This window comes from Eptesicus fuscus, chromosome 4, assembly GCF_027574615.1.
Source record: "Eptesicus fuscus isolate TK198812 chromosome 4, DD_ASM_mEF_20220401, whole genome shotgun sequence".
NCBI lineage: Eukaryota > Metazoa > Chordata > Mammalia > Chiroptera > Vespertilionidae > Eptesicus > Eptesicus fuscus.
This window is the reverse complement of record NC_072476.1, coordinates 48955511-48969848: the sequence shown is the minus strand read 5'-3', so window position 1 is coordinate 48969848 and position 14338 is coordinate 48955511. Positions and strand designations below refer to the sequence as shown.

At 38.7% G+C, this 14338-nt stretch overlaps 1 protein-coding gene across 1 annotated transcript in view; it reads left to right on the top strand.

The window, feature by feature from the left end:
* MAN2A1 (mannosidase alpha class 2A member 1) overlaps positions 1 to 14112 on the top strand; it is a 155701-nt gene extending 141589 nt beyond the window's left edge. Inside the window, exons 20-22 of the mRNA XM_054715013.1 lie at positions 9 to 203; positions 9427 to 9537; positions 11392 to 14112. Coding sequence (XP_054570988.1) covers positions 9 to 203; positions 9427 to 9537; positions 11392 to 11544 — 459 coding nt within the window. The 3' untranslated portion in view covers positions 11545 to 14112. The remainder of the gene's footprint in view (positions 1 to 8; positions 204 to 9426; positions 9538 to 11391) is intronic.
* Positions 14113 to 14338: the final 226 nt, after the last annotated feature.

Below are 14338 nucleotides of genomic sequence, written 5' to 3'. Positions count from 1 at the left end.
CTTGATAGGAAGAAGAAAAGAAGGCAGTCAGTTATCCTTCCCTTCTTAGCCACATAACTTCTTCTTTCTTGAATCACCCTGTCTTTACAATGACAGAGAAGAGCCCCATGCCCAACCTTCAGCTGCTGGGTGAATTCTCCCCGCTACTGTCATCTCTGCCTTGTGACATTCATCTGGTTAATCTGAGGACAATACAATCAAAGGTATGTCCCAAAATCTATCAAAATCTTACATTAGGTACAGCATTTGTAATATACCTGATATAAGGGGATGGGAAGAAGAAAAAATACTCTTTAAGTTTTACTGTGCTTCAAAAAATGATAAAGAGGGCTTCACCTTTAGGCAAAATTATTATACCTTTCATTTGGGTATTGCTCTATAGCATCAATTTTCAACCAGTGTGCCTCAAGAATTTTTTAAAACATGCAATATCTAACTATTTAGTCAGGGACATTGACCTCTTGTCTCTTAGATTGTCAAAAATTGACAACAACCGACACAATAGTCATACAGTGTGAAAAAATCAAAATTACGCCTATTTTTTTTTTTTGTCAGATCGGCAAAAATATATTTTTTGGTATGCTGCAGAATTTTAGTAATTAGTTTATGTGTTCCATGAGATGAAAAGGGCTAACAATTGCTGCTCTATAGTTTGAAGCATACTGCAATACTAATTTATTCCATTCTCAGAAAAGTTCTTTGTGGTGAATAGGTCAAGGAATAACATCTTTTTCTTCTTTTTATGGATAGGAAGCTAAAGCCATCTTGAGGTCACATAATTTGTAGGTGGAAGAACCAGGCGTTAAGATCAGCTGTCCTGGCATTTTCCATTCATTTCTCATTGTTAGCCAGTGTTTCTGGGGAGTTAGAGAAGTAAAGAGCATAGTGTTTAATTAATTCTGTGACAGAGGCTTTTTACCTTTTGTATCTTTTTCCTGAAAATCATTGCAACCCAAACCTTTGCATTGAGAAACCAATTATTTAGGAGAAATGGAGAAATAAAATCAGAAATTGCATTTGAAAAGAATAAAGCTTAGACATTTGACATCACTTTTATGTTTTGTGGAGCTGTGCTGATAATTGTAAATTAACATATACTTAGCTGAAAATAGTAATGGCCTGAATACGAAAAGAAGAGAATGTTCATGTTTGAAGACAACATAAGAGGCGAAAAATGTTTAGTTTCAGAACAAACCACTAAAACCAAATATAGTAAAGATAAATGCCTACAAATTTGGATAGTTATGGCTTTTAAAACTGTATGCTCAAGATAAAGAACTTATGCCTGACTATATAGGAAAGCACATATAGTTTGTAATAATGAATACAAGTGGATGCATGCCTCTGCCTGCCACAGGCTGTTTGATCCCTGAGTGAACTTGTAGGCTTAACTTCATGCCTGCCAGGTGCCAGTTACTGCTAAAGGAATAAGAGATATTGTCATGAACAAAAAAGACAAAATCCCCTGCCAACTGGAGTTTAGATTCTAATGGGAAAAGAAAAAAAATAATTAAAGAAGAAAAGATAAGAGAAACATATAACATGTTAGATTGTAATAAATGTTATGGAGGGAAAAAAGCAAGGAATGGCAAGTGTAAGAAGGTGATGCAATTTTGAGTAGGGTGGTTGGAGAGAGTCTTGCAGAAATGGTGATAATGAGAAAAAATATGGATATCAGGGAATAAGAGACTCAGTGCGGATTTTTGGGGGAAAGTGGTCCAGCCAGAGTTAAGAGCAAGAATGAAGGCCTGAAAGCCAAAGATGTGATCATAATGGAGGCTCCATGAGAGCTGTGCTTTTCTTTGATCCCTTATTGTCTCCTCTTGCCTGGAACAATAACTGCACATAGTAGAGGCTCAGTAACAATTTGTTGAATGAGCAAATCTTGTGAGTATTCTTTCTAGGATTCTGCTATAGTTTTTTTGGGTCTACTTTTCAACTCATAGAAAGAACACACCAAAGACAGCTCGCTTCCCTGAGGTAGCCTGTTTTTATTTCATGAGCTAAAGGACCAAAATAATAGAGAGGAGGGCCCCTTGTTGCCCGCTCTGAACATAGATGGTAGAGGACCATAGCAGCCTGAAGGATCCCTGGACTTCCAGGGCTCATAGTGGCTACTTTTTCTTACTACTAGATGACCCATTCCCAAAGTCTTTTGAAAGCAATTGTTATTTGGAAGCAGCTCTAGCTGACTAGAGTGAGTGGATTACCCTCTACAGTTCAAAGCTGGCCCTTGTTTTCCAGATCACCTCTTTATAGTGATCACCTGCTCCTTTTATTCTTCCTGCTGCTGGCTACCTTCTTGTCATACAAATCTAATCACTTCCCAAATGAAAACCTCATTACCCACCAAATTGGTTCAAACCTTAAGCCTCAGGCCTTGTACAGTCTGGCCTCCACTCACTAGCCACCTGGCTCCCCATTGTTCTTCCTCCCTTTGGACAAGTGTGCCAACTTCACTATCTGCTGGCTGAGTGACTGTTGAATCAGCTACCACTTATGAAATGAGGCTGCTATTAGATATGCCTGCTACAGGTCTGTTGTGAGAAATAAATGAAATAATGCTGTGAAAGCCTTCGAAAACAGAAGTGCTTTGTGAACATATACGATGTTATCCTGATGATGCCACAGGATATGCCAACTCAGGTGAAACTAGAGTTTTAGCAGAGGGAATAGAAAGCAATTTAACAATGTAGATATTTAACCAGAAAAATAAAGAACAAAATATTAATGCCTAATGATAACTACTATGCTGGTACGTGATCAGGGCTAAATACTTGGGGCTATTTTGCATTATCATACTGATTCTTGCCAGTTTTTATATTAACCTTTGACTCTTAGTGCAAATTTCTAATGTTTGGTTAAGCTCTCTAGTAAACCGAAGGGATTGATTGGTCCATTCTCACTTCTTTAAAGACTTGTTCTCTGTCCCCTAAACTGTGATAATAGGAAGATAATCATTGAAGGAAGCTGATGGTAGGTATTGACTTGAAGAAAGCTTGGCACTTAAAATATGTCAAGGGTAATTCCGTGGTTATACTAAAAGAAAAACACAAATGACTTAATAAATTCAGAAACCTGACCTATACATTTGGGATTGTGTTCCTGTTTCTGTGTGCTGTCAGCTCCAAACATATAATTGTGAATTGTTCATTTGGAGATTGCAGTGCATTTTTCCTACTGAAATACAAATACAATTAACCCTTAAACAACACAGGGGTAGGGACGCCAACCTTGACCCATGCAGTGGAAAATACCCATGTAACTTACATCAGCCTTCCAAATACACAGATTCCCAACTGTCAGTTGATCCTTGAACAGTGTGGGTGTGAATGTGCAAGTCAGTCAGATTGAGTGGCTTAGTTGAACAAAATCTGTGTATAAGTGGACCCACGCAGTTCATAGCCACATTGTTGAAGGATCAGCCTACAGGTTGGGTTCCAAGCAAGACCAGAGGTCTATATGGCTTGTATCTGAGTAAGCATTTTCTTTACCATCACCTCATAGTATTTCCATGATAAATCTATCTAAGGACCACCTTGGATCAGTAAGGGCATGTCTCTGTTCCTGCCTTCTCTCCTTCATCAGAAAGGTGATAAGGACATACCTGCTTCCCCATTCCCTTGGCCACTGTCTCAAGGTTCTTTAGTTCTACGCCTCAGTTGGTCTCCCTTACTCCTCATGAAAAAAGAAGTTATGGGCTCCAGCAACAGTCAGAGAGGTGTGGTGGGGGCTGGAGGTGTGCTAACCCATTGAGGTGGTTCAGTTCCTATTACCAATCCTCAGAGTCGCTGTGTCCAGATCACACTAGGGAAATTTTAGAAACAGAGACTTTTACAAATTTGCCCTACAAAATTAGGCTGGGGTAGAGATCCTAGGGTTTAGTAATTCTTTAAAACTCTCAGATTGGGAAACTAAAGGCCAGAGAGATTAAATGATTGGTTAAATGATTTAACTAAAACTACCCCCTCGGTAAGTGTTAGAATCCAGACACACCCCCGGTCTGAATCCGAATGCTGGATGTTGCCACAGAGGTAGTATTTGACTCTTTAGTTACTATATCTTTTCCTCCAAGTTATTGGTAATGAGTTTTTATATAAGCCTGTCTTGCTTTTCTAAGTTATATATGTGCTCCCAGCCTGTTCCAGCCACTGTCTAGGAACTTAACTGTTAGTCTTCTCATCTGGTAGGTCTTACCTCGAACTCTCTTCTTTTTGTCACCCCCTTTTCTTGCACTATTAGGAGCTTCAAATATTAAAGTTTCTGTAAAAGTTTGAAAACTGGGTAACAGGAGCACCACTCAAGTACACTGAACGGGAAAGCCATGTCATCAGGAAAGGGTAATGATAAGGGAGAAAGAAGTCTTGGGCAAGAATATGCTGGAGGAAGGATCATCATGGCAGGAAGGATCATGGGTCAGGGTTCTGTAGGCTAGAATTACAGGAGCTGACATCCTGGGGACAAGAGAGAGATGGCTGAGCTGTTGAGCTAGGCTTCACAGGGCCAGTCTGCCATGAACAATATGTGATTCCACTGTTGTTTTTCCAGATTATTCCCATGGCTTCCATGTTTAACTGTACTTTTATTTAGATATGTATATGTTTATATCTGTAACTACATATACACTGTCATATGCATGTGTAATTTGCTCTCTGTGGAATTTCTTTTGATTTGTGCTTAACTGATTCTTGCAAATAGTTACCCTGTCATTTCAACATCAACACCACCTATTGAATAAGATTTTCTCTCCTAACTTATTTACACCACCCCTTTCTTATAAGAGGCAGTTGTAAGTTTTTACTTTATTATTTTGCCTTTCTTATAAGCATTGATTGGTGCTTTATTGATCTCCCTAGCTTCTGGAAAGGTGAAAATTGTGGGGGAAAATTCTCTTTGTTGTACATATCTAAGAACTACCGTTCACCTTCCCCTTTCTGTCATGTTATCTTGTTCATCAAAACAGGATAACTGTTATTGGACATTTTAATAAGTACCCTGGAAAATGAATTTCTACTAGTTATTTCCTGTCTCAGGACATATAACACAGTGTGCAGTTTTCTAACCTTTCCAGCTGTCAAAATGCACTGAAATTTGAGTGTTGTTAGGCATTTTCAAAGTATGTGAGCAGGTTGGAGAAACTTTTTCACCAGGTGTTTAGGTATCTCTTAATCTATGCACACCTTACACATCCTGTGAGGAGGGTAGGGTCACATTCCTCCTGGAGAATAGGTCAAATTTATAGCCCCTCTCATCCTCAGAAAAAAAGTGTACACATATATTTACTGTGGTTTCCAGGAATTTACTGATTTGTGAACCTCACATCTATATATATAAAAGCCTGAGCGACCGAACGACCGGTCGATCAGTCTCTATGACACACACTGACCACCAAGGGACAGATGCTCAACATACAGGATTGGGCTCCCTCCTGTCTGGATCGGGCCTGTGGGAATCAGGCCGCAACCAGCTATCTGACATCCCCCAAGGGGTCCCGGATTGCGAGAGGGTACAGGCCAGGCCAAGAGACCCCACCAGTGCACAAATGCGTGCACTGGGCCTCAAGTTACTAATAAGCAAATTAAGTTTCTTTTGGTGTGAGCCAGGAATAGCATAACTCTCACATTTTGAGCTCTTACCACTTCAGTAGAGGAATATTTGCCTGTATTCTTATGCAAGACTGTAATATGCATGTATAATTTTCAGAATGGCTTTAAATTCTGCTTAAAATAGGATGAATGGATGGATGGGTAGGCTGAAGATGGTTAGAAATTATAATTTCTAAAGTTTACTTTCTGAATTGATATGTTTTGATAAATCATGGTTTTATCTCTGCTGGGTCTATTAATGAAATCCTCTCTGTTAGCAGCCTCAAATTAGAGGGCAATCCCCTTTAGTTTAAAGCCTTTTGTTATGTTATGTTAAAGGTGGTTCTCCCGTTCCCCCTCCTTGCTGGCATCTGTGAGCACCAATTCACAGCTAGAATAGAGGCAGGAGAATGAAGTTGTTAGAAGTACAGACTTTGGAGTCAAACTGCCTGGGTTTGAGTGCACCTCCTCTACTTGCCATCTGGGTGACATAGAGCAAGTCATTTCATTCTCTGAGTCTCAGTTTTCTCATTCATAGCGTGGCAGTATAGAACCCACCTTGGAGACATTCTGAGGATTAAATGAGTTGATGTTTGTAGAGCATTTAGAACAGCAGCAGGCACAAGGAAGCACCGAATGTTTGACAAATGAAGGTTCTTAATTGTGATAGTTATGAGCAGTTGTGATTGTTACTAATAATGAAGTGAAAATGCTGGCATATTTTTTATAAATTAGAGAAAGCTGAAGTTTATTGCCAAAGTAAATCTTGATGCTATTTTACTTGTATTCCTTGTACATTTTATTAATAATTCCTCAGATTCTTCAAAACAACATACCTAACATTGTCTCTATGCCAAGCATTATGCTGAGTATTTACTTGAATGTTATTTAGCTCTCACAGCGCTGTGAAGGTAGCAGTACTGTACCTCATCTTATAGGAGAGGAAACTGACTGACCTGGAGATAGTAGGTAACTTTTTGAGGTCACACCGCCAGTAGTTGATGGTGCTGTGAGGCACAGCTCTGCATCTCTGATTCCAGTTCCCTACCCAGAACCTTATCCTGCCTCTTGAATGGGGCCAGACAGGGAGTGATAATGTGGAGTACATTGGGGAGTATGCTGACTTATTTCTCTTGTTTACTCAGTAATAATGGAACACCCACCAACTATATATGGGAAAAGATCATGAAGGTCCAATGTAGAGTCATTAGAGATAATTACTATTAAATATAGAGAGGATGCTTTGTGATTAGGGATATTTCTGTACATTTAAATCTTAATGCAAACTTGTTTACCACCTCAACTACTTCAAAGGCTGTAAGATGATATAATCCATGGAAAGCTTTCTGCAGAGTCTGACACAGCAGCAGTTCCTGTTATTGTCACTGTGGTTGGCCCTTGATCCTCAAAGGGACTCTTCACAAGGCTAACTAGCTCTTGGAATTTCAGAGGATAAATGATATATGCTCCGTCATAACTGACTCATGGTGGAACCAACGCTTGCCTCTGGTCCAGCTTTCTCTAAGCCTGATAGCTTCATTCTGCAAGCAGACCTCCTACCCTCAAACTCCACCCCGTTGCTGGAGAAGCTCACAAGCCCCATTTAGTGTAGGAGCCTCATTTTGGTTTATCCCCTGAATAAGTTCTGTAATGGATTTTCCCCTGCGTAACTCAATCATCCAAGCCTTCCAGGATGGATTCAGCTGCAGTTGTAATCAGAACTATTTTATGAAGACATTTAGTTTGTAGCTCACCCAACACAGTGCATTGTGCTGTTTCAAAAATTGGTGAATTTTCTTCCCCTCACTCTTCTCTTCTTTTCCAAGGTCCAGATATTACTTACATGTTAATGAATGTAAAAACAGGTCTTTTAAAATCTGTTTTCTCTCCTGGCGCACACAGTGTGACTACATGGTATTTTTTAATGGGTTAACCCATGAAGGAGGGAGACATGCGTGAGCTCCGTTTTATTGGAGATGAGGAACTGATGTGACTACTCCAAGGTTTCATACTGGCATGTGACAGAGTTCTCTTTGTTATTCTCCTGCAGCTCTTACGTTTATTATAAATGATGTGTTTTCATGCTATTTTGAGACTGTGTGAAATTTATAGAAATTTTATTAGAAATCTTTATCCTGTGATTTAAACTTTCTATATGTATTATGTGGTCCTGCAATGACTCAGAATTCCTTAAGTGACTTTTTTTTCTCCCTTCAAACAAAATCTTAGCAGTACCACTGCAAAATACCAGTGTGAAATGTCATAAAACAGGTTATTCCAGCCAAGAATCTGAGGTGAGGACAGCTTTAAATTGTTCAGGCACATTAAAATCAAATCAGTGGTGGGAATGCTGGCAGCTAGTCAGAAAAGATGTCTCTATAGCACATTAAAAATCTTATCCCCTAGTGAGGATGATCAAGAACTTGGGCATATGTGTATCTGTGGCCACAGAAGAAAAAAAGGGATCATTTTCATCATAGTGTCAGAGGTAGGCAGCCACAACTCTATTTGAATCACTGCATATTTCTTCATTTTTCAAAGGAGTTTTAATTCATTTTGTTTATTATCATAAATACATTTCCACTTAAGAAAACATATAATTTATTAAGATAAGTATAATTTAAAATATTCAAAGACCTGAACCACTTATGGCATTATTATTTAAATGGATGCAGGACATTATACTTCAGGGATATTGCGGGTTTGGTTGCAGGCCACCACAGTAAAGTGAATATCACAATAAAGAAAATCACATGAAATTTTTGGTTTCCCAGTGCATACAAAAATTATGCTTACACTATACTGTAATCTATTAAATGTGCAGTAGCTTGTGTCTAAATGTACAAAGCTGAATTAGAAAAATACTTTTCACTAAAAACTGCTAACCGATATCTGAGCCTTCAGTGAGTCATAATCTTTCTGTTGGTGGAAGGTCTTGCCCTAGTGACATCAAAGATCATAGATCACCACAAGAAAAAAATTTGAAATATTGTGAGGATTACCAAAATGTAACAGAGACACGAAGTGAGCAAAGGCTGTCGGGAAAATGACATCAATAGACTTGCTCAACACAGGGTAGCCACAAACCTTCAATTTGTTAAACACAGTATCTGCGAAGCACAGTAAAAGCAAAGCTCAATAAAATGAGGTGTGCCTATAACTGAGCCCTGTAGCTGACTTGTCATGTTTCGTATTTCTCCTTTTGCCTACATAGAAAGAATAGCTTCTGTAATGTGAATTTAAATGATACAGCAACCTACTAAATGTGGTTGGCCTAGCAAGTGATAAGCATAACTAATTTAAGTGTCTCTTATATAAAAATAATGAACCAATACATTAAAGATTTAAGATGTTTTAATGCAATTAGCAAAAATTAGTATTAAGTAATGAAGCCTGTTTCAGTTTTAAGATGGAGTTTACATCATCATTCAGTGACCAGATAAGGACTAAATTCAGGTACACATTAAAAATTTTATCAAGAACTTTATTCAGCTGCTGTGTACGTTAAAAATAAATAAAAGCGAACTGCTTTAAGAAAAACTGATAAAACGTATGTAATAAGTGCACAAAAGGAAACCAAAGTCCTCAAGGACTGTGAGGAAACCAAGGCATGAGATGACTTAATAAGGAACCAAGAACATAATACCACCTGGCTCCTTGGGGGAGGCCGACAGGCTCAGTGCACATGGAACCTAAGGGGAAATGCACTTGCCTGGCTTCACTGCTACATAAAATGAGCCTTTGTGGTTGGAGATGCTAACAAAAAGGCGGTGAAGTGTGCGGTAGTGACAGTGTTTGTTTTAATATCACGGTGGCATGTTGGCACTCTGCTCCTTTGCAGGTGGACGGCAAGCATTCCGATGAGGCGGCCTTGATCCTCCACAGGAAGGGCTTTGATTGCCGCTTCTCCAGCAGAGACACGGGGCTGCTTTGTTCCACTACCCAGGGAAAGGTGAGCTGAAAGGTTTTTGTTTGTCAAGTTAGTGTGCTTTCAAATCCTTACTTTCTGCAATAATCCTGACAATAAGATAATGTTTCATTGCTTCTTCATTGATTTGTTACCCTCAGCTACAAATTAGCTCAAGTTTCCACATCTTAAGAAAGCACTTTCTCAACCTTCAGTCTCCTCTCCTTGTCAACATCAAAATGCACAGCCGGAACGTGTGTATATTTGAATGTTCTCATTGATTCTTAGGCTCTCCATTTTTTACCTACAAAACATCTTTAGATTACCTCACCACCATATTTTCCGCTTTCTTGGGTATACTCATGCATGATCTAGTTCAGCAGTCGCCAACCAGTGATCTGTGGACCACTGGTGGTCCTTGAGTCTGAAAGGTTGGCGACCGCTGATCTAGTTCAGGGAAGGCAAACCCAAGTCCTGTGGTGGCCGAGTTTTATAATAACTTAAGAGAATTGGGGGAGCAATAGGAAAGCAACAAGGAGCACAGAGAGTGTAGCCAGTGGGAGAATTCAGCCACTGCCCCCAAGGTAACTATCCTGAGCTCGTATCAGTTGTTTCCCCATGGAAACATGCTGGTCTAGATCTTCTGATGAAGCCAGATTGGCATGCAAGTCCCCCCTGTGAAGGCCAAACATCCTCAGGCTGACCACGGCTGGATTTTTTTATTTCTCTTCAAGTTGGTCTTGCTCACAGTTCCATCAAGCCTCTCCCTGGAAGAAAGCAAAACTTCAGTCTTCTGCTTATTTCTCTGAGCAGGTTTTAACTCTGAGGGATTTACAGTTGGGATGGTTCTAGTACACAGACAGGTCTGCCCACCCAGCAGCTCAGCCAAACCAGCTCTTCTCCAAAACCTCACACATACCCTGTAGACCTGACTCAACAGATTTAGTTCCAAACCTTACAAATAGCATGTACATAGTGAGAAGAAGAGAGATGCGGTAGGGGACCTAAATCTATGCAGATAAGCTTCTTTCTCCATTTCGTTTACCTCACCCTTTGTGGAGTTGGTACTAAGAAAGCACTGATAACTTTATTTCTCTTTATTATATTTGTAACTCTACCTACATTATTGTTGATAGGAGTAAACTTGGTCGTGAGCATTTGTATTCTAACATTAAGGCTGTGAATCTTTTGGGAGCTGTAGGACCCAGACATATTCATGCAACCTCTCCACCAGACATATTCATGCAACCTCTCCACTCATTGACATGATGAGCCTTCCTTGTGGCAGGTCCGTCTCCTGTCTCAGCTCTATTGGAACAGGAAAAATGGTTGAGAACCACTTGTGTTTAGGTGTTTTTAAAGCTTCTTGGCCCATAGATGTCCCTGATTTTTATTGAAAAGGGGCCCCTAACATGGTAAGTTCTCAGGCTGTACAATAAAGGAGTACAGCCCAGGTTGACCTCTCCTGGTTCCCACTTTCCTGTGTTTCTCCCAGGGATGGTCTGTATGTTCAAGCCTGCAGAGGCATATTTAATCTCCCTCCCTTCCTCATTATTGTACTTAAAGGGAACTTCAAACATACTGTTTTAGCCTGGCCTGGTGTGGCTCAGTGGTTGAGCATTGACCCATGAATCAGGAGGTCACTGGTTCGATTCCTGGTCAGGGCACATGCCTGGGTTTCAGTCTAGGTCCCTAGTGAAGGGTGTGCAGGAGGCAACCGATAAATGATTCTCTCTCATCATTGATGTTTCTATCTCTCTCTCCCTCTTCCCCTTCCTCTCACTCTGAAATAAATTGTTTTACTCAGTCTTATACTATTTTTCACTGATTATAGAGCTGTGTTGCTAATCTTTCTTCAAAGTTGATCTAAATATGCACATTTTATCATTTACTTTTTAGATATTGATACAGAAACTTTTTAATAAGTTTACTGTTGCAAATCTCGTACCTTCATCATTATCCTTGATGCATTCACCTTCAGACGTCCGAAATATAAGTGAGATCAACTTGAGGCCCATGGAAATCAGCACATTTCGAATCCAGTTGAGGTGAATCTGGCTTTCAAATTTGGACTGTGAAGCATTGGCTTATATACACTTATTAATTTAACGTGCAATAAGAAGCACATTATTTAAGCTTCTGGCTACTGTGAGAACATGAATTCTGTGTTTTGTTTTTAACCATTACATAAGAAAAAAAAAAGCCATGCTACAACCAGTTTGGTTTTTGTTTTGTTTTTTAAGTTTCTTTCATCAACTACTACCATCTGTATGAATTGATGCAACAAACAAAGAAATGTCTAAAGACAACCTCTCAACAGATTGTATCTCAGGTTAAATGCTAACTAATTATATCTGTGTTGGGGGTTGTGAAGAGATTGTTACGAGTCTTCATGTTGCCGGTCCTTTGATAATTTTACAAAAACGCCCACTTTTATCAAAATGGAATAAGAAGCTGGTGGGTAATAGCTAATGGCCAAAATGGTTGTAAACATTCATATGCATTAGAAAATGTTCTTGTGTTGAAATATGTGGAAAAGTGCAATCCATCAACCCTTATGGTATATGTAGTTGATTTTCACACCTTTTTCTAATGTACCACTTAACCCTTCCCTGCCTATCCTTTGTAAAATATTTCCAGAAATATCCGATTTTGAATCATTCAGTAGTAGAAAAAGAGACATATTTTCATTACTTGACAATGTGGGATAGGTGCAATTTATTACATTGTCACTAAAATAGAAGAAGCAATTCCATAGGTACCATAACCTATTTTAGGTACCACAAGGTGTCTTTTTACACAGCTCATTTGAATACAGATGTTCTGAGAAGGGGTTTTCTATTTTAAAAATACCATATCAAAATAAATGTGCCTTATTTTTGTATAAGTCTTGTTAAATCTTTTAGTGTCCATATTACCGTTTAGGGAAGGGGGGAGGTTGGGGCAGGAGAGAGCGTGGGTACTTTCTATGACACATAAATTATAAAATTTTTGCCTGACAATGCTGGCCACATTCTGATCTGTTTCATTAAATTTGTGGTGATATTACTCTAAACATTTTTGACTATTTGAATGTACTGAAATATCAGAAAACAAAACAAGGGGAAAATATAGTTAATTAAAATATGCTGCTGCCAAGGAGACTGCAACTTGAAGCAAGGATTCTGTAATGTGCAAAGTCCACACCCTGTTTCCACTTCAGAGGAGTTAACCACATTGAAGAGAGAATGCTTTAAAATAGACCTCGTTTGGAAACCCAATTATATGTAGCTCCCCATGACTTACCATATTCAAGAATATGTCTGTTCACTGAATTCCACACTTTGGTATGTGTGCGCTAACCTCCAAGTGAAATTCTGAGCCCATGTGCCACTACAATACTTTTTATAAAATTTATTTGGGATCATTGTTAAGTTGACATTAAAATAAAAGCAACATTTCGACTATTCAGTTTTAATATAAAAAGGATTGAGTATGTTCATTTCTGAAAGTTCTCTTTGTGTTAATGAATAGATTATTGTCTGACCTTAAACTTCCATTTACCTCCTGTTATTCCAACAACTTTTTAGAGAAATTAAAACCTAATTTCTGTTTCACCAGGTAGTCTAATTATCATCTGGATTTTTCATCAAGATACAGCTCCTAAGATTATTATTATGTTAAATTCATAGGCTTCTTTCACCTTTAATAATTAAGGAAACAGTACTGGTGGTGATAAAGATATTAAAAGGGAGTAGTTTTCATGCAATAAACATGTACTGTAAGTTTCCTTCCTGGTTTGGGGGGGGATAGACAACTAAAAAAGAAACAAAAACTTCCCTTTTGTGGACGTCTACAGACCTTAGAATTGTCAGAAGCAAGTTCTAGGAATAAGATCAATATTTTCATTGCATCTTAAATGTAAAATCTTCCTATGGGAGTTCACTGTGTTCTGTGGTTAATTGGTCTGGGAATTCTGATCAGTTGAAATAACGTATCTTGATGCAATAACAGTGGTTTTGCCACTTCTGGTTGTTTAAGGATGGTCTGTCCCATGTCAGTTGGGTCTTATTCTGTGTGTATTGCCACTAACTGCTCACAGATAAAGCAGAAATTTTCTTTAACGAGAAAGTTATCAGGGAAATGAAGAGGGGATGCTTTTGCTTTGGGCTGTGATCAAGAAAATCTCATCAGTGTCTCCAGCACATACTAAAAACTGTACACTTCAGTTGTAATTTTGGTGGCATATTTGTGTGCCTAGGTTTTATTACAGTTGTAACAGATGTTCAGTTGACCGGAGTAGTTCATTACTTTCTCCTATCTTTTTTTTTTTTTTGTAAATTTTAATTTGGGACTTTAACTGCATTGTTTGAGAACTCAGCATCCTTGTTTTCTACAAATGCTGGCTAAAATAAAATGCTGTAAAGTGTGTTGTAAAACATTGTAATTACCTTCCCATGTCTTTGTTGTACTTGTGCCGAAATGTTTTCACATCCTTTTGTCTGGAAGGAAATCTTTGCTTTCATTTTATGTTGCTTACCTTGGAATCAATAGGTTTTGATATTTTCTCTTGGAAGATTTTATATCTTTTTGGGAACATGTAATATAAGATCTCTAATAAAAGATAAATCTTATCACGTACATGGCCCTCTAGAGTGTTCTTAAATCTTATTTTGTACCCAAAATATATTAAGACATTTTGAGTGGTAGGGTGGAGTAGTGAGGGCCTTTGTGAATGAATTGCTCCTTCTTTAGCCCAGTTCTAGTTAGAAAAGATAGTTATCAAGGGCAGGTGGCAGATGGGATGGAGGTGGGTTTCACATCTGGGTGTGGGATCACCTTTGAGATTAGAATCTAGGAACCTTTT